The following is a 27638-nucleotide window of genomic DNA, read 5'->3' as shown; positions in this document are numbered from 1 at the left end:
TCTTTGTCTGTGTCTTCGCCTTGCTCTAATAACTGCTGCCATATCGAAGTTTTCAGACTCAATCAAAACGCGCTTCCTGGTTAAGACCTGCTTTTATGAGGCGCATATATCCTGCAAATTTGAGATTCACTCTCGCCAGGCAGTTTTAGTAAATATCTCCTCCCATCTCTTTGCGGCACACACCCACTTTTCCTTATACCCTCCCAGCAGCGGTAATCTGTGTTTCTACTCAAATGCGCCTCCTTTGTAAATACGGTTTCATGTTTACACCCGCTATTTTACGGCTGATATGGGCGCAATCCTGTCAGTAAATAGTCTCCAAATATATGGTATGAAATTATAACTATTAATCCACAACATCATCACAAACATATTGTGATTGAGGAATCAAATTACCAGGTGATAGGTTCACTGCATAACTTTTGCAGCCATGTCTCTCCAGAACTAGAGCTAGCCCAGGTGTGTGTTTACCAACTGTAGATGTGGAATATGACTTTGCCTTCATCAAAGTTTATTACAGTACAACAGTTACGATAAAACATTCAATATTTCAATTAAATATTGACTGCGAATTGGAAATGTTGTTTTCATTTCAGAGATCTGGTCACCTTACCCGAAGTATACTGTATCTTGTCATGAGAAATGCTGATGTGAACTGTCCCTGTGAAGTATGATCATCACAGCCAGAACAGGAACTAATTGAAAACCAGAACAGAAACTTGAGGTCACGTGGACAAAGCTGATTTGTAGCTGAGAGCGGAGAAGTTAAAAGAGCATCTGCATCCTTCACCTAAGGACAGAAGAGTCAGTGTCTAAACTCTTATCTGTCAAACTGCTTCTCATCTCCATCCACAGGATCTTACAAGGAACTCTCAAACAGGTAGGAAATATTCAAACTCTCTCTCTCTCTCTGAAATACACACATACACCCGCTTTGCTTGAGAATGTTAGCTATCTGTAATTCAACAAGGAAAAAAGGAAATAAAATAATGTACTAGATAATGAATTATTTGATAATCTTGTTTGAATGTAATATACCTTTACACAGATTCTATGAAAGAATAAATGAAATAACCAATTTGACCAAAATCCACGAGGACACCACAATGTTTGAAATGAATATACATTAAATGCAATTATCCACTGTGTTTCTTAGACATACAATATTTTCCCCGTCAATAAACAGTATTTGGGAATAAAGCTGCCTGTACATCTTGTCTATAAGACTATAAGGGGCAGCTCTTTTCCCTCAGACTGGACATGCATTAGTCTTCATAGCCCACACACTGGCTTATTAATATATCAGACATTTGCAGAATGGTGTCCAACTCCACAATCTTTGTGGTTTTTGTGGTGTCAGAGGTATTTATCAGCTATGATTGTCCATATGACACTGACTCCATACCAGTAAAAAGTACCAAAAACACCAGGGCATTGGAGGCCTGAGAGATAGTAAATGAAACAGAAAACAAAGGGGGAAAAATAGAGGAACCACCGGTGTCTAAGAAGCCAATATGACTCACACACTTTTCAACATAAAACAATACTTTTTTAATTTACTTTTTAATAGCTTTAAAATCGTGTATTAGACATTCATTCAAACACTTCAGCAATTTCCATTAACTTGGATATATGCCACTTACAGCATTGTTCATTCAGTCTCAGAGATAAAGTGCAGTGTGTGTGTGTGTGTGTGTGTGTGTGTTTGTCACAGCAATGCAGCTGCTGTAGCTGTTCAATGATTGCAGTACAGTAGACTGTTGGTCATTCCCTTCAAATTTATGAATTACAATATGTTTCCTTTTTTACTGGTAAGCACTGTCAGTGTGTTTCACTCCTGTTTATGGCTGCTTTGTGACAGTCATCTGACTGAAAGTAGCTGTTGGTGTTCTATGCCATTGAAAGTTTCGAGACTTCAAGACACACAAACAGGAACCTCTCACACACACACACACACACACACACACACACACACACACACACACACACACACGCAAACACACACACACACACACACACACACACACACACACACACACACACACACACACACACACACACACACACACACACACACACATCCTGTTTCACCATATCAAAAAGTCAAAGACAGTGATTGTCAAAACATATTTGTTCTTGTGTGTTGCAGCATGAGGTTGCTGATCATTGCAGCTGCCTCTCTGGCAGTGGTGAGCTGTGCCAGCCTCTCCCTGGAGGATCTGGAGTTCCACGCATGGAAACTCAAGTTTGGTGAGGAGACTCATAACAATTTCTTTATATTCTTGTAACCAATATGTCATTGAAGTCTTCATATTACAAAAAATAAATGCAATCATATATTGAACAAAATACACCAGAATATCTTTCCATCTGCCTAAAACGTTTCCTGACAAAAAGGTAGTGAGGTTTCTCTCTCCATGTTTGCCCTATTTGTCCTACAGAGAAATCATATAGCTCACTTGAGGAGGAGGCCCATCGTAAAAACATCTGGCTCTCCACTCGCCGCAGGGTCGTGACCCACAACATCCTGGCTGATCAGGGCATCAAGACCTACCGCATGGGCATGAACCAGTTCTCTGACATGGTAAGAGGGTCTAGTTGTCACAGAGTAACTCATGACAGAATAGCTAGGTGTGTTCAGTATGGTTGTCCTCATCACTGTGGTGTGTTTCAATTTGTTTTAAGTGTTTTACATGTTTAGTTTACGAGAAACAATTATTCTTCTTTTACAGGACAGTGAGGAATTCATTCAGACTGTCCTCAGAAGAAGAAGCATGATCCCCTTCAATGAGACCAAAACCATGCCCCATAGAGGCACAATAATCTCCAAACCTAAAGGGGACGCTGCTAAGCTGCCTGACTCTGTAGACTGGAGGGAAAATGACTGTGTTACACCTGTCAAATACCAGGGAGGGTGTGGATCCTGCTGGGCCTTTAGCACTGTAAGTTACTGAAAGTGGAATCTTTCTATGAGTGTGTGTGTGTGTGTGTGTGTGTGTGTGTGTGTGTGTGTGTGTGTGTGTGTGTGTGTGTGTGTGTGTGTGTCTCTCTGTGTGTGTGTGTGTGTGTGTGTGTGTGTGTGTGTGTGTGTGTGTGTGTGTGTGTGTGTGTGTGTGTGTGTGTGTGTGTGTGTGTGTGTGTGTGTGTGTGTGTGTGTGTGTGTGTGTGTGTTTGTATATGAATGTGCATTTTTCTGGACATAATCTTACCATGCATTTCAGACAGGTGCACTGGAGTCTCACACCTGCATCAAATATGGACGTCTCCCCTCTCTGAGTGAACAGCAGCTGGTGGACTGCTCTGGGTCCTATGGAAACCAGGGCTGCAATGGAGGCTGGATGGATCCAACATTTCAGTATGTCATTGATAACGGGGGGATAGAGACAGAGGCCTTTTACCCATACGAGGGAAAGGTACTGTAAACTATTCAAATATTCTTTTCAGCAGGCATCATGAGGTAGTAGAAATATTATAGAAAGAGACAAACCAATGAGGGAAAAATGAATGGGAGAATCTGTATTGCTTAAAATGGTGGATCTGTAACTGTGTACCTATGTACTTATAAAGTCTCTTTGGCCGTGGTATGTGGGGTTATGTGTCTCTCCACATTCATTCATCTGGGAGTCTGATCTTTAACAACCCAGAATAACTGTCTGGAAGCGTTGCCAAGATGGCTGCCAAATTGCGAGACTAAGGACTTTAATTGTGGTGTTATGTTGGCCTAGTCTAAGTCTAAGACAAATTTTAAATGTGACAGAATGCGATGAAGTTATGATAGTACTGAGGAGGTACTCCTGATGTAAATGAACTATCACAAGAAATGCAGTTTAATTTTATTGTAGACCTGGTGATTGTTGACCATGGGAAAAGTAGCAACAGAAGCATGTTCTAATGGCCCTCATTTCAATATTTATCAGGATGGATCCTGCCGCTTCGATCCCTCTGGTGTTGGTGCCACCTGCAGTGGATATTCTGATGTGACGCCCAGAGGTGATGAATCTGCACTACAGTGGTCCGTGGCCAATGTGGGGCCTGTGTCTGTGGTCGTTGATTCAGCACACTTCCAGAACTATGGATCTGGTGGGTTGTCTCTTACACCTACTGGACTGTTTATTGCATTAATCGATTGACTGATTGAATGATTGATTGGATCTAAGGGGAGCCCAAGATAAGAATGGTGGGCTATTTAGTTCTACAGATAAACATAGTGTCTCGTTGGTTCATTTAGTCTTCATTGTTTTGCAAAGGTGTCTTCTATGACCCTTCCTGCAATAGTAGTCAACATTACCATGCTGTGTTGGTGGTGGGCTATGGAACTGAAGGTGGTCAAGACTACTGGTTGGTGAAGAACAGGTAGGCTGACACCACATCATAACTCTAATAAGATCTGTCTATCAATCTAATGGTGGTGTATTAAACACATGTCTGAACAGTAGTGGTGACAGTCTTTTTTGAATGTATTTGTATAGCTGGGGTGTTTCTTGGGGAGAGGAAGGCTACATCAAGATGTCCAGGAATCAGGGCAACCAGTGTTTCATTGCATCTTTTGCCTCTTATCCTATAGTCTGATGGTGAGTTGGTGACAAGTACTGTATGACTAGGATCACATAAGATTTGAAACACTCCAGGTTATATTTAGAGGTTATTAGTGTCAGTATTTTACAGTACATTCAAATCATATATTCAATGCATTTATTATAATTAAAATACATTAATTTGTTGATGACAGAAATTCCACTCGGTTCAACAATGTAATTTGAAAAGTGAATTGGAGAAATGATCTGATGTGCACACAATATTAATATAATTTCCAAATGTATACTCCTTCCTTTCAATGAAAGTACTTTGGCCAAGGAAGTAGGAGAGGACATAGCACCTATTACATGAGTAATTAAGTATGAGGCCACGAAAATTGAAGAAGTCACAAGTTTAGAAAATGTTTTTTATTTCATATAAGTATGTTTAACATTTGAAAAGTATTAGGTGGCGTCAAACAAGCTAAATGGGTTAGGACTAGAAGTGAGCGTCCTCTTTGACAATCCAATATTTCACTGTCTGTTTATCCCACAGGTCAATCCGAGACAACTGACGACAAGACGACTAGAAACCTCACTGATCTCTTTTACTATGCAGAAAGGGAAAGTAACAACGACTTCAATTTTTGGACACCCTTGGGCAAGAGAAACCAAAACAAAACAAGACAAGATAGTTAATTAGACCAGAGTGTGGTTATTGCTACAGTTTCACCTCAGTTCTCAAAAGATGTTGTCTGGAAATGTTTGATGTTTTCAGGGATATGTGGCTTTTTAAAGACGTGTAGTCTGAAGCTTTCCCATAACATAGCAATAGCTGTTCTCTAGCCTGTTATGTAAACATTATGGGAGCCTGATATGGGATGGGCAAACCATCAGTAATTTCAATGGTTGACATCATTGGGAGTTAAAGATCATTATCTAACCTACCAGCTGATCTAATGTTGAGGGGAGCCAGCGTGAAAACTAAATAAACGTCTTTCTTCACCTGTCCTAGCACAGTTCTTCTCAGCTGAGAGGCTGAGGTGTCTTCCCTGAGGGTTAGACATTCCCTGATTGTATATCTGTACAAATGTATGTATATTGTCACAAATGCTGACTGAAAGTACGTATATCCTTGTCTTGGTCATGTCAGATTATGTATTCCATGTGATCTCAGCACCACATACAAAATCAAAGTATTCACATGTTTAATACGTGGCGTCCAGTTTCCTCTTCCTGCAGCCATGTATAAAATTAACCAAAATACAGCATAGATGACTTCTGATGTAGTGTGATGTTTATATATGTTTCCTAAATAAAATTGACATGTTCAGAACATGAATTTGTTTTTTGTATCATGATTTTTTCAGCAATACAATGTTTGCTCATGTTGACATCAGAGCATCCTAATAAGTCCTCTTATTATAATGTACTTCAGAAAGCTGCTAATAATTTAACATATGAATGAATGATATTTAACGTTTGTTTCCAACACCAACTGTAAACCTTATCTTAAGAAAAACAAAAAAAAGTATAAATTGTAATGATCTGTTCTTAAAAAAGGGCTGCATTGATTACGTATCAAGTACACAGAAAAACCTGACAGCCTACAGTGTTGCCTAATATATCTCTACCAAAACGTAAGCAGAGGAGGAGGAGGTATCAACTTATATGTCAGCCCTTTCTGGCACTGTTGGATCTTCCGTCCAGAACTGAAAGTGAATGCAAATGATTTAAAGCTCCTCTTTTCTCAGAGAAGAGGAGGAAGTAAGTTTGCTGGAGGAGGAAAGGCGTGTGTGACCCCCGTCAAAGACCAGACCCAGCACTGTGGATCCTGCTTGGCATTCAGTACAGTAGGTTACAGGCATAGAGGAGGGTAAATAATAAAAAGTATACCTTGTCTGTAGCGTGAGTAAGTCTGGATAAACAATTCATTGTAGAAAACCAAATTGGAAATACAGGATTGGTGGAATTCCTGCCGAGCATTTCTGCCTGACGCACCTCCTCCGGTGCTGTTGGAAATCAGGTATACCTGAACATCATTTTGGGCCTACTTGGGTCATCAGCTGGGGACCACCGGTCATTGATGTTTCGCTCCTTTAACCCCAGGACATCGACCGGTGGCGGAGCGATGGCTGGGAATTCTCCCTGCCAACCCCACTGATGCCCTAGGTGTTACTCGGCCCCCAGCCACAACAAGAAGCTGTCCTTCTCTGCCTCCTCCGCCAGCTCCTTTGTCGCTCTCTGATGGCCAGCTCCTGTGCACCCCAGGTTTCGGACCAGGCGAGAGGTTGAAGAGCCAACAAAGCCCCTACACCCCACGTCTACAGGGCATATAGTGGCCTTCCAGCCAGCCTCCTGCACTCAGCTGCCAGGTCCGAGTACTTTGCCTGTTTCCTCTCATACGCAGCTTCCAGTCCCCCCTCCCATGGAACAGTGAGCTCCACCAAGAGGACCGTTTTGATGGCCACGGACCATAGCACCATGTCTGGCCGTAGCAATGTTTCAGTGATCTCCCTGGGGAACTGCAGCTGCTTTCCGAGGTCGACTTTACATTTGCAGAGGGGGCAGATCTCTTCAGTGCCGAACCACAGGTGGAGATTTTGGGGACAAGGTAGGGTGTTGTAGGTTGCTCGGATCTAGAAGCTGATCCTGGCTTGGGGGATCTTCCACAGGTCGGGCCATGACATCGGCCTGTCCCATGATGACCAGCCCCCCTGTCTGCTCTGAGACACCGCTTTGATGGTATAGCGTTCCTGCTCAGACCTTGCCACTTCCATTTTGTAATTAGGCTCAATACTTATACTACCACCATACTTGCATGCATTTTTTGTTAACATTTTTTTAATTGAATATCGTAAAAAATATTTATAGAAAATACACTAACAAGTGCTACAGGCGGAATATCTGTGCGGGGGGAGGGGGCCTGGTGGCGGCGGTTACAAACATGCACACGCGTGCAGGCACATCAGTGGGCCGCAAATTACTCTCCAGTCAGAATGGTGGTCCCTGGGACAATACCAGTTGAAAACCCCTGTTCGTAACAGAGTCAATTTCTTAGTAAGATGTTTTCTCAAGTCTGGTTTTCAGACCATTTTGTAAAAGAGGAATGTTGATGTTTGTCCAGGACTGGTACTATGTGAAGTGAAGGTTGCAATGGAACCTCTGTTCCAAAAAAGCCAAATACATCATGTACTATATACACTTGTCTGCTATGTTGAAGTGAGACCTTTTGGTACGAAAGGTTAGGATGTGTGGAGTGAATTTAGGAGTGTTGTTTTCCCAGACAGCCATTAGCCTCAGTGGATAACATTATCTTAACATTACTAATGCGACTGATGTGAGGTCAAACATAAATACAATAAAAGATAATAAACATGCTATCAAAGCAGATTATCTGACCCACTGATAAATCACAACGGTGCATGACCATATGTCGTGCCGCCAAGAATATTTGAGTGATGTGTTGCAGTGAGTTCTTCTCTCTGTTTTATACATAGAATAGAAACATATAACTTGCATTTTGAGAAAAATTGTTCTATTTGGTTCTATTCAAAACTCCTGGTATTGATAGGTGTTCTTGTCCTTATTCTGTCTGGTTCTGAAGCTTGGCCATATTCATTAACAGCACATCACTGATACCGATATAGGACTGTACATTAGCTGATTTTGTAAAACTGAAAAACAACATCAACAAATAAACAAATACAAACCAAACAAACAAAAAAGAGTTCTGGTTCCCCTCTTCACATGATGGAATGTTACCCATGTGATTCATTTATCAACTCACATGGACAGCCAACAGGGCCACCACAAAAGAAGTTTGGTCTTCCTGTAGTCATCTATTCTCTTACCAGATTCCAGTCTAGGCTTGTTTAATTATGTAACATGTACAGGCATTCTAACTCTGCTTCCTCTAAGCCTGATGATTGCATGAAAGCCATGTGATTCCTACCACAAACACATGAATCATCAATGCTGACATTGAATCTCCACTTCCTTAGCCATTCTGATCATTTACCAGAAGTCCATGATGCAATCTGTGCTGCAATATATATTGACCCAGTCCACCAACATTTTGAAAATTGTCCAAATTAATCATTACATGCAGGACCCTCCTGCACAAGGGCTGTTCATTCACCCTCAGATATTGGTCAGAAAACTGCAGAACTGAACACAAAGATCTTGGCATGTTTTTCTTATCATGCTGTTATTTTGTCTGCAATGGATTCTTTTTTATTTGACTAGCCTACTTGATGTATTAGTTTTATTACAATAAAGTAGGTTATATATAATGCAATGCACTGGACATATGATTCCATGTTACTTGCCATAACACTGAAGATGTAAAACTCCACCAGAAGCTAGCAAGTGTCAAGTGAATCCACAACAGCACCATAACATCACCCATCTTTTAAAGGCATTAGGTTACCCATGAATTAAAACAGGGACAGGCTATAATGTGATTTAGGAATTGTACCACCAGGTGAAAGATAGCTGATTTGTGTAGGCATGCGATCTACTTGGATGTAACCCGGTACATCATTTTTTCCCCTGCTTCACTTTTGCAGCCATGTCTCTCTAGAACCAGAGCTAGCCCAGGTGTGTTTTTACTAACTGAAGTTGTGGAATATGACTTGGCCTTAGTAGTAGTTTATTACAGTGCAACAGTTACTGTGGTCAAAATACATAAGACTGGACCGGTCCCCTTTTTTTATTTCATAGATAAAACATGGGATATTTCAATTAAATATTGACTGCCGAACAGGAAATGTCACGTTTTAATTTCAGAGATCTGGTCACCTTACCCGAAGTATACTGTATCTTGTAATAAGAAATACTGATGTGAACTGTCCCTGTGAAGTGTGGTCATCACAGCCAGAACAGGAACTAATTGAGAACCAGAACAGGAACTTGAGGTCACGTGGACAAAGCTGATTTAAGAGAGCGGAGAAGTTAAAAGAGCATCTGCATCCTTCACCTAAGGACAGAAGAGTCAGTGTTTGAAGACTTATCTGTCAAACTGCTTCTCATCTCCATCCAGGAACTCTCAAACAGGTAGGAAATATTCAAACTCGCTCTCTCTCTGAAATACACACATATACCCGCTTTGCTTGAGAATGTAAGCTATCTGTAATTTTAAAATGATTGTTCATATATACTACATGTTGAAAAGCGACACAAGTGCTCTGTGTTCATATACTGCAAATGAGGGATAAAGAGGATGACATCATATCACTTAAAGCAGCACAACGGATAAATAGCTATTCGCTAACGATATGCTAGCAGCTTAAACTAACTAAATCTCTTGAAATGCGCTGACTTTGACATTATGACAAACTACTCACTCAACAACTGTCCTTACACAGTCAAACATCATGCAAGTGCAATACAAGACAAAGCAAGACGGCAAATAAGCTACTTACTAGTTCGGCAGACAGTAGAAAGTCGGGCGGCCACAGGCAAAACTACAGAACAAAGTTATATGCCTATGGACCCTGGTATGGCAATGGCACGGAGGCAATTCTCTATATTAAAAATCATTGTAGAGTCCCAATTTTTTTCAAGCTGTTATTTTAAGGTTAAACTGCTTATCCTAACCCTACTCCTGAAGTATTATTGTTGCATAATAATTGCATCAGTTCACCAGGTCAAATTCCTTGTTTGTTTAAACTTACTTGGCCAATAAAATCTGATTCTGATTCTGATTGTGTCACTTTAAAGGGAAAAGAGGAAATACAATAATATATTTGTTTATGAAAAAATTGGTCATATTGTCTATGAAGGTAATGTCCCTTTGAAAGAATTATTAAAATAATTGCTATTTGACCAAAAGCTAGCGAGGACATCACTATGTTTGAATATACATTAAATGCAATTATCCACTGTGTTTCTCAGACACACAATCTTTTCCCCGTCAATAAACAGTATTTGGGAATAAAGCTGCCTGTTCAGCATGGATATAAGACTATAAGGGGCAGCTCTTTTGCAGAATGATGTCCAACTTCACAATCTTTGTGGTGCAAGAGGAATTTCTCAAATATGATTGTCCATATGACACTGACTCCAGTAAAGAGTACCAAAAACACCAGGGCATTGGAGGCCTGAGAGATAGGAAATGAAACCGAAAACAAAGGAAATTGAGAGTGGAACCAGGGGTGTCTAAGAAGTCAATATGACTCACACACTATTTAACAATTTACAATCCTTTTGATGACTTCCAATGACTCAGATCATGCCATCTTTATAGCTTTAAAATTGTGTTACACATTCATTCTAACACTTAAGCAATAATCCTTGACTTGGATATACAGTATGCCACTAGCAGCATTGTTCCTTCAGTCTCAGAGATATACTGTAGTTCAGTCAAGAGTGTGTATGTGTGTGTGTGTGTGTGTGTGTGTGTGTGTGTGTGTGTGTGTGTGTGTGTTTCAAAGCAATGCAGCTGTTGTAGCTGTACAATGATTGCAGTACGGGAGATCGTTGATCATTTCCTATGTATTAAGTCGTTCAAATATGCTCTGGTGTAAATTTCCGATTACAATCAGAATTTTTTTTTGGTAAGCACTCTCAGTGTGTTTCACTCCTGTTTATGACTGCTTTGTGACAATCACCTGACTGGAAGTAGCTGTGGGTGTTCTATCTATGCCATTGAAAGTTTCAAGACTTCAAGACACACAAACAGGAACCTCTCTCACACACACACGCACGCACGCACGCACACACACACACACACACACACACACACACACACACACACACACACACACACACACACACACACACACACACACACACACACACACACACACGCACACATACACACACACACACACACACACACATACACACACACAGAGAGACACACACACATACAGATACATCCTGTGTTTTTTGCACCATTTCAAAAAGTCAAAGACAGTGATTGTCAAAACCTATTTGTTCTTGTGCGTGGCAGCATGAGGTTGCTGATCATTGCAGCTGCCTCTCTGGCAGTGGTGAGCTGTGCCAGCCTCTCTCTGGAGGACCTGGAGTTCCACGCATGGAAACTCAAGTTTGGTAAGGAGGCTCATAACAATTTCATTGTATTTTCTTGCAATTCTTATTTCTTTGAAGTCTTCATAACAAAAAATAAGTAAAATTATGTATTTAACAAAATACACCAGGATATCTTTCCTTCTGCCTAAAACGTTTCCTGACAAAAGGATGTTGAGGTTTCTCTCTTCATGTTTGTCCTATTTGTCCTGCAGAGAAATCCTATAGCTCACTTGAGGAGGAGGCCCATCGTAAAAACCTCTGGCTCTCCACCCGCCGCAGGGTCGTGACCCACAACATCCTGGCTGATCAGGGCATCAAGACCTACCGCATGGGCATGAACCAGTTCTCTGACATGGTATGAGGGTCTAGCTGAATTACTAGGTGTATTCAATATGGCTGTCTTCTTGACTGTGGTGGGTTTCAAGGTGTTTTGCATGTTTTAAAAGAAACAATTCCTCTTCTTTTACAGAACAGTGAGGAATACAGTCAGACTGTTCTCCTCAGAAGCATGATCCCCTCCAATGAGACCAAAGCCATGCCCCACCGAGGCACAATAACCTCCAAACCTAAAGGGGGCGCTGCTAAGCTGCCAGCCTCTGTGGACTGGAGGGATAATGGCTGTGTCACACCTGTCAAAAACCAGGGGCAGTGTGGATCCTGCTGGGCTTTCAGCACGGTAAGTTACTGAAAGAGGAATAATTTTGTGTATATGTGTGTGTGTATGTCTGTGTGTGTGTGTGTGTATGTGCATTTGTGTGTAAATAATCTTAACTTCTCATGTTACCATGCATTTCAGACAGGTGCACTGGAGTCTCACACCTGCATCAAATATGGACGTCTCCCCACTCTGAGTGAACAGCAGCTGGTGGACTGCTCTGGGTCCTATGGAAACCAGGGCTGCAATGGAGGTTGGATGGATCCAACATTTCAGTATGTCATTGATAACTGGGGGATAGAGACAGAAGCCTATTACCCCTACGAGGCAGAGGTACTGTAAACTTTTCAAATCATCTCTTCAGCAGGCATCATGAGGTAGTAGAAATATTATAGAAAGAGACAAACCAATGAGTGGAAAAGGGTGGATCTGTAACTGTATAGATATGTACCTTTAAATTCTCTTTGACCGTGGTGTGTGGAGTTATGTGTCTCTCCACAATATTCATCTGGGATTCCGATCTTTAACAACCCAGAATAACTGCCTGGAAGCGTTGCCAAGGTGGCTGCCAAATGGCGAGACAAAGGACTTTAATGGTGGTGTTATTTTGGCCTAGTCTAAGTCTAAGGCCAATTTGAAATGTGACAGAATGGTACCACCATGAAGGGTACCACTTTACAATAAGACTCCATTAAAATGGTTTGTAAATAAGTTATTAATTAGCTTGTGAACCCTTTGTAAGTCATTAATAAGCCCTTACAAATGAGTTATAAACACAGTTTTTATATGTTGATGCCGGCTCACTATTTGGGAAGATCCCCATCTTGGCAACCCACTGTCTATCCCTTAACTTGCTCTACTAGCCTAATTGCACACTCCCTACCATTATTGTATCTGTCTAGAGATTAAACCCCAGGAGGGGGGGTCTCACAACGTGCCCCCCCCCCCCCCCCCCCCCAAAAAAAACCCAACAACTTTACAATAAGGCTCCATTTTGCCAGTTATAATTGTTTGTAACTGATTACTAGATGATGATGTGTTTCACACTTTACAATAAGGCTCCGTTTTGCCAGTTATAAATGTTAGTAACTGATTTATAAATGGTGATTTGTTGTGTAATGAGTAGTAAGCAGTAACTTGATCTTGGATGGATGGATACTTTATTAATCCAGAGAGAAATTTTAGGACATCCAGTAGCATCCAGACACAACATCCACAAATCACATCCACATAGGGAGAAAACTTTCAAAAGGAGTGGGAACGGAACGGAACGGAAACACAAGAAGCCCCCTCCCCCGACCATATAGGCAAGATATAAAACTCAAGCTCCCTATTTGCCGTGGGCGCGCTGGTCTGTGACATTCTGACCTATGTCGTCACGTCACTAGCTAACAAAGAAAGCACAATTAAATATATATTTTTTTGTTCTACATCAGCTCTGGAAAACCAGATAAGACCATAGTGTGCATCCCATGTAATTCAAATTCAAATTGAAAAAAAAAATGGATGTTGTGTCTGGATGCTACTGGGTGTCCTAAAATTTCCATCTGGATTAATAAAGTATCCATCCATCCAAGATCAAGTTACTGCTTACTACTCATTACACAACAAATCACCCTTTAATAATCAGTTACTTACATTTATAACTGGCAAAACGGAGCCTTATTGTAAAGTGTGAAACACATCATCATCTAGTAATCAGTTACAAACATTTATAACTGGCAAAATGGAGCTTTATTGTAAAGTTTTTTTTTTGGGGGGGGGGGGGGGGGACGACACGTTGTGAGCCCCCCCCCCCCCTCCTGGGGTTTAATCTCTAGTAACAGATACAAGAATGGTAGGGAGTGTGCAATTGGGCTAGTATAGCAAGTTAAGGGATAGACAGTGGGTTGCCAAGATGGGGATCTTCCCAAATAGTGAGCCTGCATCGATGTATAAAAACTGTGTTTATAACTAATTTATAAGGGCTTGTTAATGACTTACAAAGGGTTTACAACCTAAATAATAACCTATTTATAAACCATTTATAAACCATTTATAATGGAGTCTTATTGTAAAGTGGTACCCAATGAAGTAATGACAGTACTGAGGAGGATAATTTACAGGATTCTGACAAATGTGTTCATGCATTCATCTCAAGTCGGTTAGATTACTGCAACGCACTCTATGCTGGTCTAACAAAACAGATGTTAAATAAACTACAACTTATCCAAAATGCAGCTGCTAGAATAGTCACTAGAACTTCAAAATTCAATAATATCACCCCTGTTCTTAAATCACTTCACTGGCTCCCTGTACAACAAAGAATTGAGTTTAAAATACTCCTTCTTGTGTATAAATCACTAAACGGTCTTGCCCCACCCTATATTTCCGATCTGATTTCTCTTTATGATCCATCGCGTTACCTAAGATTCTCCAATAAATGTCTTCTCACGACCCCAAGAATTAACACCAATGCTGCACACGGTGCCTTTAGCTACTGTGCCCCAATCCTCTAGAATAGCCTAACTTTGGAGTTAAGGTCATCTCACTCAGTGCTTTCTTTCAAAAAGGGAATTAAAACTTTTTTTATTTTCTACAGCCTATTCATGACTAGTTTTTAACACTTATTTTATTGTTTTTTATCTTATTTTTTTATATATATTTTCTTTTGTTTCATGTATATACATATTTTGCTAAGTGTATTTGTTTGTGTGTTTATTTTAGATTATTGAATGTTTTCTCTGCACAAAGCACATTGTGTTTATGTATACCATATGAAATGTGCTATATAAATAAACTTGAACTTGAACTTGAACTTGAGGAATAAAGCTGGGCTGCCTTCGCCAAAACATCACTGTGCCATGACCACTACTTACATGATTAAGAATATACTCACATTTTGATTATACTTTCTCTTTTTAGCAGCCATGCTTGTATTGTAGCCATGGTGGTCACAGCTGGTCGTTTACACCATATATATCATATATTAAGGCTAGATGTCTTATGGCGGAGTCTAGAACGTCCACACAGGTCGGCCATCTTGAGTCAGGGAAGCGCTCTGGCAGGATAAGTGGTACCTGAGGAAAGGTCAGTGATCTGCCCAAACACTTAGGGCCTGATTTACTTACATTGCGACCGCAGCTTAATCTGCGGTCGCACATTAACGCACAGTGTTTTTGCACATTTTCCGTGGTATTTATCAAACCAGATCCGCGCTGGGAACTCTGTGCTTACTCCGCCCTTTAGGGCCTAATTTTCTAACATTGCGACCGCAGCTTAATCTGCGGCCGCACATTAACGCACGGTGTTTTACCGCATTTTCCGTGGTATTTATCAAACCAGATCCGCGCTTGGCTTTCATTATTTAGCGCACCGTTAAAAGACGGGAGAAATCGCCTGCAAGTTACTGCCACCATGGAGATTCGAGGAAGAGAAAATGAAGGTTCAGCGGAGAGGAGATAGATATATTGGTTCACGTTCGCTCATTCACTGAACCTGATTCAATGTGCGCGCTGTTATATTGTTGTACTGCCCGCCATCACCTACAGCAAGATGTTTAAAAGAACACGATTATAAAGAATATGCTATTGGTGGCATTAATGCATAAACTGTCTATTATAACAATATAGATGTGTACATGGCAAGATTATTAATTTCTGTTCGATGTGGGTGCAATCAATGGCTCCAATTACATTCGGAAAGTTTGCAATTTCAAAAAACTCCTGTTTGATGTCTCTAATTTCAGCTATGGCAGTGGGGAAATGTATTGACCAATGTGCCATAGCAATGCGTTGAGTACCTGGGTGAAGATTTGGCTGAGAGAGTGAAGGCTGAGATATACCAACTGCAGATGCTATAACTGTTTGAAATTATCCGGAGGCCAATATTCGCTTCCTGGTTAAGACGTGCTTTTATGAGGCGGAGAATTAGCCCGCAAATTAGAGACGTGCGCTCACCAGGCAGTTTTAGTAAATACCACCCAATACATCATTAGGCACACTTAATTTCTCTGCTCCCATATATTTCCGCTTCACGCCCAGGTTTCTTATTCCCTCCCACCTTGTTGCGCTTCACACCCCCAAAGCGTAAAAATGCGCCTCTACTCAAATGCGCCTCCTTTGTAAATACCGTTTTATGTTTACGACCGCTATTTTACGCCTGAAATGGGCGCAATTCTGTTAGTAAATCAGGCCCTAATACTCTTATCTCGCTGAAATCATGACAGATTTACAAATTGTTTGGTTTCTTACAAACGTTATTAACGTGGTTATAATTTTGGATGCTTTTTGGATATTTTTTGAAAATAACATAAATATCCAGTGTCATAACTACATCTCTCATGTTTATAAAAAAACAATCCGTTTAAAAATCGGTTGAAAATTGAGCAAGTTGTGGTTATTTAAAAAGTATATACCACTACCAACACAATGTAATATCAGATCAGATACCAGACCTGCTGCAAGATGGCAGCCATGTACGGACTTTCGACTTTCGCCAGAAACGCGGGCGAGACATCTAGCCTTTATATATGATATCTATGGTATTCCTATCTGATGCTTTGATGAATAATGTAGTGCCGTATACACACAGGAAAGAAACATACGATTACTGCAAAAATTTGAAATTACTGTGAGGATTGATTTCAGTTCTTCAACTTCTAGGGCAAGGTGCCAATAACATGAATGTCATGAGTTTGATTCCCAGGAAGCACATCTACAGACACAAGTGTTTGCTTAATGCAATGATGTAAATTAACTATCACAAGAAATGCAGTTTTATTTTACTTTAGACCTGGGGATTGTTGACCATGGGAAAAGTAGCCACAGAAGCATGTTCTAATGACCCTCATTACAATACCTATCAGGATGGATCCTGCCGCTTCAATCCCTCTGGTGTTGATGCCACCTGCAGTGGATATTCTGATGTGACGCCCAGTGGTGATGAATCTACACTACAGTGGTTTGTGGCCAATGTGGGACCCGTGTCTGTGGCCGTTGATGCAGAAAACTTCCAGAACTATGATTCTGGTGGGTTATTTCTTACACCTATGGTACTGTTTTTTGCATTTATTGATCGGTTGACTGATTGATTGATTGATTGATTGATTGACTGGATGTAAAGGGACCACTATGAGCCCGAGAGAAGAATGTTGGGATATTTGGTTGGATATACAGAATAACTCATTGCTTCATTTAGTGTTTTTTCGTAATTGTTTTGCAAAGGTGTCTTCTATGACCCTTACTGCAGTAGCAGTAATGTCAACCATGCTGTGTTGGTGGTGGGCTATGGAACTGAAGGTGGTCAAGACTACTGGTTGGTGAAGAACAGGTAGGCTGACATCACATCATAACTCAAATAAGATTTGTCTATCTATCTAATGGTGGTGCATTAAATAAACGTCTGAACAGTAGTGGTGACAGTCATTTTTTCAATGTATTTGTATAGCTGGGGCGTTTACTGGGGAGAGGAAGGCTACATCAAGATGTCCCGGAATCAGGGCAACCAATGTGGCATTGCATCTTATGCCTCTTATCCTATAGTCTGATGGTGAGTTGGTGACAAGTACTGTATGACTCAGATCACATAAGATTTGAAACACTCCAGGTTATATTTAGAGGTTATTAGGGTCAGTATTTGACAGTACTAGTTTCTGGTTGGGCCAATCCCTCGCTCAGTGGATTTACTGAAACATCGAGAAGAAGTGGACACCAAATCTGGTGGAAACTTGTTAGAATGGCTTATGCTCCACTATGGAGTGAGAAGGCAAATAACAACAACAACATTTGACAGTACATGTGATTCATTCATTCAATACATTTACAATACATTAATTTGTCGATGACAGAAATTCAACTCGGTTTAACAATGTTATTTGAAATGTGAATTGGAGAAATTATCTGATGTGCACACAGTATTGATTTAATTTCCAGATTTATACTCCTTCCTTTCAATGAAAGTATTCTGGCCAAGGAAGTAGGAGAGGACATAGCGCCTATTACATGAGTAATTAAGTATGAGGCCACCAAAATCTAACGAAAAGTATTGGCGGCATAACAAGCTAAATGGGTTAGGACTTATAGTGAGAGTCCTCTGTGACAATCTTAATATTTCACTGTCTGTTTATCCCACAGAGGTCAATCAGAGACAACAAGATGCCAAGACGACGAGAAACCTCATAGATCTTGTCTTACTATGCAAATGAAAATAACAAATGTCAACTTTCATCTTGCTTCAACTAGACATTAGACGCCCTTGGACAAGAGAGACCAAAACAAAACAAGACAAGATAGTTAATTAGACCAGAGTATGGTTACTGTTATAATTTATCATTTATATCTTTCAGCTCTCAAATTATGTTGTCTGAAAATGTTTTAAAAGACGTGTAGTCTGAAGTTTTCCCATAACCTAGCAATATCTGTTCTCTAGGTCTGTAGCCTGTTATGAAAGCAATATGTGAACCTGATATTTGATCTGCAAATCATCTGTAATTTCAATAGCGGACATCATTGGGAGTTAAAGATCATTTTCTAACCTACCAGCTGATCTAATGTTGAGGGGAGCCAGTGTGAAAACTAGATAAGGTTCTTCTAGATAAACTTCACACTTATCTTGACACGCAGAAAATCATGAGATTTGTAATAAACGTCTTTCTTCACCTGTCCTAGCACAGTTCTTCTCAGCTGAGAGGCTGAGGTGTCTTCCCCGAGGGTTAGACATTCACTGATTGTATATCTGTACAAATGTATGTATATCGTCACAAATGCTGACTTAAAGTACTCATATCCTTGTCTTGGTCATGTCAGATTATGTATTCCATGTGATCTCAGCACATACAAAACCACAGTGCTCACATGTTTGATACGTGGCGTCCAGTTTCCTCTTCCTGCAGCCATGTATACAATTAACCAAAATACAGCAAGACTTCTGATTTAGGGTGATGTTTATATATGTTACCTTAATAAAAATATCATCTTCAGAACATGAATTTGTGTTTTGTTTTGTATCTCATGATTTTTTCAGCCATACATTCTTGTTCATGTTGTCATCAGAACATGGAACCGCCTCCCAAAATGTGCTCTAAAATTAATTGAATTTCAATAAGCTGCTTATAATTTAAAGTATGAATCAATGATATGTATCAAGTACACAGAAAAACCTGACAAACAATGTTGCCTAATATATCCTAACCAAAACGTAAGCAGAGGAGGAGGAGATATCAACTTATATGGTCATGTCAGCCCTTTCTGGCACTGTTGGATCTTCCCTCCAGAACTGAAAGTTGTGGTCTTGTGAATGCAGGTGATTTAGAGCTTCTCTTTTCTCTAGGTAGAGGAGGAAGTAAATTTGCACTTTTGTCAATCTAACCACACCTCATTGTCTACAGAACATTTTACTCTCAAAAAGGTAAGGGCTTCAGATTTTCTCTCTCTTACACACACACCCATGCACAGATTCATATAATGTTGTGATAAATTACAGGAAAGTTTAAACTCTCGTTGCTGAAGGTGTTATTCTGTGGCAGCATGAGGTTGCTGATCATTGCAGCTGCCTCTCTGGCAGTGGTGAGCTGTGACAGCCTCTCTCTGGAGGACCTGGAGTTCCAAGCATGGAAACTCAAGTTTGGCAAGGGGACTCTTGTTACTTTTCTATTCTCTATAGTACGACATGGAAATTACAATGAATTAGGTGTTATTGGTTGTCACAGCATTAGTTCATAATTACTGTTTGATGTTACTTGTAGACACACAAAACTACAAAGAAAGACTGTGATGTTTCTCTCCTTGTGTTTACCCCATAGGTAAGTCCTACAGTTCCCCTAAGGAGGAGGCCCAGCGTAAACTTACCTGGCTCTCCACCTGCCTCAGGGTCCTGGCCCACAACATCCTTGCTGATCAGGGCATCAAGACCTACCGCATGGGCATGAACCAGTTCTCTGACATGGTAGGATCACTGACTAATTGTAGAATGCAATACAAATGACTGCAAAATGCGTGTTTTCCAGTTTTTCAATCAGTTTTCTTCTTCTTTTACAGGACAATGAGGAATACCGTAACACTGTCCTCCTCAGAAGCACATTCCTTTCCAACGAGACCAAAACTTTGGACCAGCGAGGTATAAACAACTCCAGACGTAATGTAGAAGTGCTAATGACACAAATATAAATGCCTCCTGATGTTGGCGCCTCCTGTAGAGCAGTGTTTTTCATCTGGTGTGCCGCGGCACACTGCTGTGCCGCGAGAGGCTGTCCGGTGTGCCGTGAAAAACAATCATTTTTTACATATTGTCACTTCATTGGTGAGCAAAATCACTATGTGCGAGAAGAGCCAACTTGTGTGTTTGTGTGTGTGTGTGACATCGCGCTGTTGGTGGTATGAAGGCTCAATACTCAATACACCCCTGGTGGTACGCAGCGTAAATAATAGGCAGATTTACTGAGGCGACAATTAAAAAAAGTGTTGTGCGTTGAGTGTGGAGAAAAGCTAGCTAACAGTGCCATGGTCCCTAGCCAGCTTAAACGCCACTTGCAAACTAAACACCATGCGCTCCAAGACAAGGACCTTAACTATTTTGTTCGTATGCGTGACAACACTGTCAAACAGGCTACTATGATGACAAGGTCACAAAGGTGTCCGAGAGAGCCCTGGAAGCTAGCTATTTAGTAGCGGAATTTATAGCTAAGTCAAAAAAGCCACACACTGTGCTCCGACGGAGCTTCAGCCATGGTCGGGCGCATCAAAGGCTTTGTGAGCAGTGAGAGAAAAACCCTGATGTTGTGGTGGTCACCCACTGCTTTCTACACCGAGAGGCACTTGTTGATAAAACGCTACCAGCAGAGCTTACCGATGTGTTGGAAAGAGTCTTGAGCATGGTTAACTTCATTAAAACAAGACCACTAAAAAGCCGCCTGTTTTCAATTTTATGTGAGGAGATGGGAGCAGAACATAGTGCCTTATTGCTCCATACAGAGGTCCGATTGGTTGTCACGGGGAAAAGTTCTAGTATATACTTGTGCGATCTTGGCTTTTCAAGTTAAACAGCGATAAAGACTAGGCTACATAAAGAACGTCTGCGATCCCTTGATGAGGAATTACGTGTGTGCCTCTCATCAATTCCTGCCCGGACACCACTATTGTGTGCATCTAAACAGGCCCAGATTTCGCAATAAGTGAGTACTATGTCATTTCATAATAAATGTATTGTCACGTGGCGGCATAGTAATTCCCATAATTTATTCTGCGCAACGGGTGCACAATGTTCTGTTTGGAAAGTATTAGCGCTTAACGATGTTCATATACCATGACAGTTGTCGTTGTAATTGCCTGCATTTTGTTCTACAGGTGTGTGGCGGTAATGCAGCCGGTCTAAAATGATCTGTACCTGGGCATAAAGCCCGTGCCATCTTGGCATTTATGGAGGATTATCGGGGCCAAAACTAAATAAATAAATAACTAAATAAATAAATAAATGAATGGTTAAATACTTGGATAAATACATAATTAGATGTATTTATACCTACATTTATTTATTTATACTTACATATATTTATTTATACTTACATATATTTATTTATACTTACATTTTGTCATACATTTTGTCATACATTTTGTCAAACATTTTGTCATACTTACATTTTGTCATACATTTTGTCATACTTATTGTCAAACTTATTGTCATACTTATTGTCCACGGTGTAACTTGCTTGCAGCAAAATAAATCCGTCATCCCCCGTCACCAAGTCAGGGGGCGGGTTAAAGCCTCTGATTGGTGGTTCAACTTGAATTGACTGCTTTTGACTAATTCAAGATGGCAGCACCCGGTGTGGATTCAATAAATGGAATATTGCATGCTACAGTAGTCGAAATGTTGGCTGTAGCTGAGGAGATGGAGGCAACTGCAATTCACATTGTTTTTAAAATCATATTGAGGGCTTCGCTGAGATTATATCAACGGTATCGGCCCTGACTGACACAGACATAGATGAAAATGTGTTCACGATCCTCAGCGAGATGGTAGCAGATGAGACTGAGTGATAGCCTACAGGCCATACATCCTGGAAGTGGTCGTACTCTGTTTGATCTTCGGCTGGCACAATTGAACACTTCGCACTCTCTGGCCTGAAAATACAAGATATGGCGAACCTTTTTCGAGTGTCCAAGCGCACTATCAAGCGACAAATGCAGCAGAGTGGTATCAGGTATTAATAAGAGTAGACTGTGTCTGTGTCAGGGGTATAGATGTTCGGGATCTGGAGAAAGTAATGGGTAAACGTCCCTTGTCATGACTAAAAGGAGAGCTCCAACTATTAACTCTCTAGTCTGAGAGTTGTCATTTGTTGGGGAGCTGTGAGACTCTTTCTCTGAGACTGTTGTAACGTCATTACTGCTTGACTGTCACTATGTTTACATTATTGTGCCCTATCAAAGATGGTCCTCCGGCCTTCAGAGCGGAGAGAGACATGATTGAGACCTAAGCCTGGTGTTGTGTTGTTTTTTATTTTCAGAGGTCTTGGTTTCTCTCCCAATCTACAGATTGATAAACGTATTAAAATCCAGAACTCAACTGAACCTAGACCCCGTTTATACGGTGGGAAAAAGTATATATTTTCATGCGGTTTGGCCTTTCATTTACGAGAAAAAACTGAGGTTTTATCACGGGAAACGATCATTTCTAAGGCCAAAGTGGAGATTTCAGGAAAAATCAGTTTTTGCGTGTGCACTGGGTCAAACGGAGTTTGCGTCACTAATGCGCCTAAACGTCATATATGCGCCTAAAAATGCATTCGTGATGTGAGCGTCCTATATTTACAGTTAGTTTACTGATCATGGATGCTGTTAACGTAGTGCTCATTTATACGTTAATGCAAACGCAGGATTGCAGTCTTTCAACCCTATAACTGAATCTCTCAACCCTTCCCCAGTGTGTGACTATTGGCTTTAACAATGGTATCCCCTGCACTTCCACCAGTGGACTACGAGTTTTACATTCCATCTTGTCTACCTGTTGTAGCCAAATAAACGTAAAGGATCCACATATCTAGGACTCATAGCCAATTTAATGGATTAGCAGCCTACTTATGCAAACCTACAGGTTTGGCATAGTTATGATGGCGTTTGGGGGCGTATGCGGGTTCATGTAAACAGAAAGTTTTTTGGAAAAAGACCTTGTGTGTACGACGTTATTTTTGAACGGAAGGGCAGAAATATTCTGTAATTACCCGGCTATGTGTAAATGTGGTCTTACTCTTAGTCACTCCGTTTATGAAGAGACGGACAAAACACTTTCTTCATCACTGGTGATTCAAAAACTGAGGACATAAGAACCATGCTACAGCGTAACATTCTAATAGCAGCCTGATGCAAACTATGGAAGAAGAGATAGACGTGATGGGGTAACGACAGCGCTACGACTACTACGGCCAGTGCACCCATGGCTAAGACCCAACATTTCATAACACTACTAGAAATACTACTACTAGTAGACGAGTTGAGGGCCTCTTAAATTAAGGATGCAGCCTCACGCAGCAGCTGAGGGTATGTCTTCTGGGACATTCTGGTATCTTGATTTATTTAAATAATGCTCAATAACTTTCATTAAACTAAATCTGGCGCTTGGCATCCATAAACGCCAAAATTCAGTATCCCTCGAGCCTGATCGACTGGTTGAGCCTGCCTGGTGTGTAATACTGTTCATTCACCAATCAGAGGCTTTAACCCGCCCCCTGACTTGGTGACGGGGGATGACGGATTTATTTTGCTGCAAGCAAGTTACACCGTGGACAATAAGTATGACAATAAGTATGACAATAAGTATGACAAAATGTATGACAAAATGTATGACAAAATGTAAGTATGACAAAATGTTTGACAAAATGTATGACAAAATGTATGACAAAATGTAAGTATAAATAAATATATGTAAGTATAAATAAATATATGTAAGTATAAATAAATAAATGTAGGTATACATAAATCTAATTATGTATTTATCCAAGTATTTAAACATTCATTTATTTATTTATTTATTTATTTATTTATTTAGTTTTGGCCCCGATAATCCTCCATAGGCATTAGCATGATGTTACGTTTAATAAAATACAACAAATAGAACACGCGTTTCCCTTATTTCTTAGAGTATATTATGCTCAGGCTGAAACGATGTTTGGGTTTGATTTTCATATAATTTCCGGTTGTTGGTGTGCCGTGAGATTTTTTTCTGTGTCTTAAGTGTGCCTTGATGCAAAAAAGGTTGAAAAACACTGCTGTAGAGGATACACCAAGGTGAGACCTCCAGGAGATGAATCTGCCCTTGAGGAGGCTGTGGCCCATGAGGGGCCCGTGTCTGTGGCCATTGATTCTGAGCGGGACTTCCGGTCCTATAAGTCTGGTGGGTTCTGGGGTACATTTTTGTCACTGTAGGTCATATTGAAATGGTAAAGGTATGATCACATTATGAAGTTAGAGTTTGATTGATTGGTTAAATGATTGGTTTATTGGTGGAATGACAGATTGACTGACGTAAATGCTTTTACAACCGTTCTATCCATCTATTTATCTATCTATGCATCTATCTAACTCTCTGTCTGTGTGTCTGAGAGCAATTATTACTGTTATTTTCAATATCAGCTTTATCTGTCAAATTTGTATCTGGCTTGTACTAGACATGAAAAGAAGAATTTTAACTTTAAACCTTTATGAACATATGGGGAACTGATAGTTACTGAAAATGTTGATTATTCTAAAATGTTTTCAATGTAGCTTCTTTAACACATGATTATCTCCCTCTGGAACGTAATAATGTTTTCTGATTGGCTAATGGGGTGTACATTAAGTTCGTATAACCGGACACCTTGGACGTAGTCCCAGTAGAAACGTTAAATCGCCGTTCCATATCAATGCTCTTGAATGGTTACCATTGACAACCAACGTAACGTTTATTTTTTGACAGCTAGGATAATTTGAACCAAGATGGCGGCGTGTTAGGACAAGTTAGTGGGCAATGTTTTATGTCAATTAAGCTGTCTACACGACTTTTTATATGTCTAAATTGACTCGGTTAGTTGTTTATGTTCTACACGAATGTTGTATAATATTGTAATTCTTAACTGAAAGTCTCGAATATTATTTGTAGGCGGCTGTTAGCGCTTAGAAAAAACCCCCATTAAAACAGATGGTAGCTCACGGCTAACTAGCCGGCTCGATTGTGAGCCTTCGACCAAAATTACTAAACTTGACCTCCCTGTTGCTCTGTCCAACTTCACCATCAACGGAAACGTGGAGTTCAACTGTAAATAGTAAAACCTTATGAACAATACCTGTGTCCGTGTGTCCGTTTACTTTACAGAAGTGAGCTCATGAGTGTCACTTTGCAGCAACGCCCGGGGAAACTAAAGGTCCAGTTCCACGCACTACTTTCTCACTACTTTCTCTAACGGGAGCACTAGGCTTCAAATCAAGAATTCATCAGGTTATTATCCATATTAAATTTCCTAAAGATAAAGGAAATTCTAAATAATAATAATAATAATAAAAACTTTTTGGGATGTTGTAAACGGGAGATAAGCGGGATAACGGCCTCCGAGCTGTCCAGTTCTACGAAGTTAATGGACTTCTGCGGACCAACACCACTCCGCGTCGTGGTGTTCTTTGCCCCGCAGCGTCCATTAACTTCGTAGAACTGGACAGCTCGTCGGCCGTTATCCCTTACATAATAGTGTGCTATAAAGGTTTACTATGGCTGGCTGTGTGGAATTCCCCTTGCATTAATAAATGCTGCTCTACAGGTTTGTACACCTGTTAATGGGATACTGAAATACATTTGAACAAATTTCAATTCAAAAAGGTGTTTAAAAGGGATAAGTAAACCCTGTATTGCATAGATAAGTTCTCTGGAAAATCCACTCAGTACCCCAATGAGTTTCATTATATTCCAGCACGAATTTTGCATCAAACAAATGTGACATAGTTTCTCCCTATCCAAATATCTGTACAGATAATAATACTGCTTTGAAAAGGCCACCCTTGTTTGACCACAGCCTATGTCCGCAATCACAGTAGGCCTATAGACTGTGTTTGAAATGGCCAAGATTGAGTGATTGTCATGAAATAAGTTAGAATGAGTATTTGAAGAAACAATGAAAGATTCAGAGCTTAGAAGTGCCCAATACTGGTGTCGACACTAATCCATGCGGTTATACACTATGTGTTCAGTACGGTTCCAGGCAGTAACTCACATCACTTACTAACTTGACACAAAGTCGACTGTCATGAGCTTATCTTTTATGTTGCTCGCACTTTCTCCAAAATTATCAGTACCCCCAGGATTTCACGGGCATTTTTTGAGATAGTTGCGGCTTAAAATGCCTGATTTTGTGGGAGCTTTTCCCAAAATTGTGATGAAAGTTGCTGTGTTTTTTAGGTGTAATTATAATTGAGTAATTTGTTGAAGAATAAGTAATTAATGCGCGTATGGGGCAAACTAGGCTTTACTTATCCACAACGAGGTGCAACTGTTGATATTACAAAGGGACCCTCAGTAAGACTGAATACAATGTTATAAATGTCTCAGCCATCACATATAAAAATTTAAAGTGCACAGAACATCACAGCAAAATTAAGCATAATTTATGCTGAGGACGCCTAAACAATGCAAAATCAAGTACTCTTTTTTTGAATCCATTAATGTCTTGAATACATAAATTAATGTAAACATAATGTAAAGTGCACAGTTCTTCACTGGAAACACAACACACCTTCATTAACAGTGCACAGAACTTAAGCCTATGTATACACTGAATCGAAATTCAAAAGGTGTCAATACATTTATATTTGTTTGAATGATACAAAACGATTTTATTTAGTTGGGTTTAGTTTAGTTGTTGGATGCAACAGCCTGTAATCTGTCTTGTCGTCTGACGTCCTGCCTGCATTTCCTCTGTTCTCATTCTATGTTTTGCGGTGACAAAGTGCTTATCAATTGACGATTTCCTTTTATGTTCGACCACAATGTGGCATCCGGTGCAAAATATTTTCCCAACGCTTTCGTGTAGAAAGCCAGGGTGCTGCTTTTGCTGTTATTTTGGTAACAAAATGCTGCTGCTCTTGAACATAATATGGAAGTAAGGCAGTAGGGAAGGACTTGTGGGAATTGACGATGATTGGTGAAATTTGCGGAAAGTTGCGGTGATTGGTTAAAATTGCAACGCCGCGTTGAATTGACAGGGATTGGTTGAATTTGCGTTACTTGTTGTGATCGCAACATCGCGAAATCCTGGGGGGTCTGGATTATGGTAATTTCCAGAATCCAGTCTAGTGTCACACCATTCAGAAGTTACATACTGCACATCTGGGGCCGTATTCACAAAGAATCTTAGGGCTAAAAGTAGGTCATAAGTGGCGAATTTAGGAGAAACTCCTAAAAATAATGGGCGTGTCAGTCTTAAATGTAGGACT

The 27638-nt window shown here is 40.3% G+C and overlaps 2 protein-coding genes across 2 annotated transcripts; both read left to right on the top strand.

Moving 5' to 3' along the window:
• Nucleotides 1–2150: 2150 nt before the first annotated feature.
• LOC308373942 (digestive cysteine proteinase 1-like) lies at nt 2151–5082 on the top strand (the record flags this gene model as incomplete). Its single annotated transcript, XM_080849617.1, has 8 exons — nt 2151–2250; nt 2442–2584; nt 2733–2942; nt 3222–3413; nt 3918–4080; nt 4248–4353; nt 4470–4571; nt 5071–5082. 7 exons carry the CDS (start codon nt 2151–2153, stop codon nt 4567–4569), a joined length of 1014 nt encoding a protein of 337 aa, XP_080705743.1. The 3' UTR covers nt 4570–4571; nt 5071–5082.
• Nucleotides 5083–11473: 6391 nt separating this feature from the next.
• On the top strand, nt 11474–17734 carry LOC308373944 (cathepsin L-like peptidase; the record flags this gene model as incomplete). Its single annotated transcript, XM_080849619.1, has 7 exons — nt 11474–11573; nt 11765–11907; nt 12022–12228; nt 12349–12540; nt 17054–17216; nt 17412–17517; nt 17635–17734. 7 exons carry the CDS (start codon nt 11474–11476, stop codon nt 17732–17734), a joined length of 1011 nt encoding a protein of 336 aa, XP_080705745.1.
• Nucleotides 17735–27638: the final 9904 nt, after the last annotated feature.

Source organism: Sprattus sprattus, assembly GCF_963457725.1.
Source record: "Sprattus sprattus genome assembly, chromosome: 13".
NCBI classification, from domain to species: Eukaryota; Metazoa; Chordata; class Actinopteri; order Clupeiformes; family Clupeidae; genus Sprattus; species Sprattus sprattus.
Note: the sequence above shows the minus strand (reverse complement) of the source record. Positions and strands in the feature narration are given on the sequence as shown.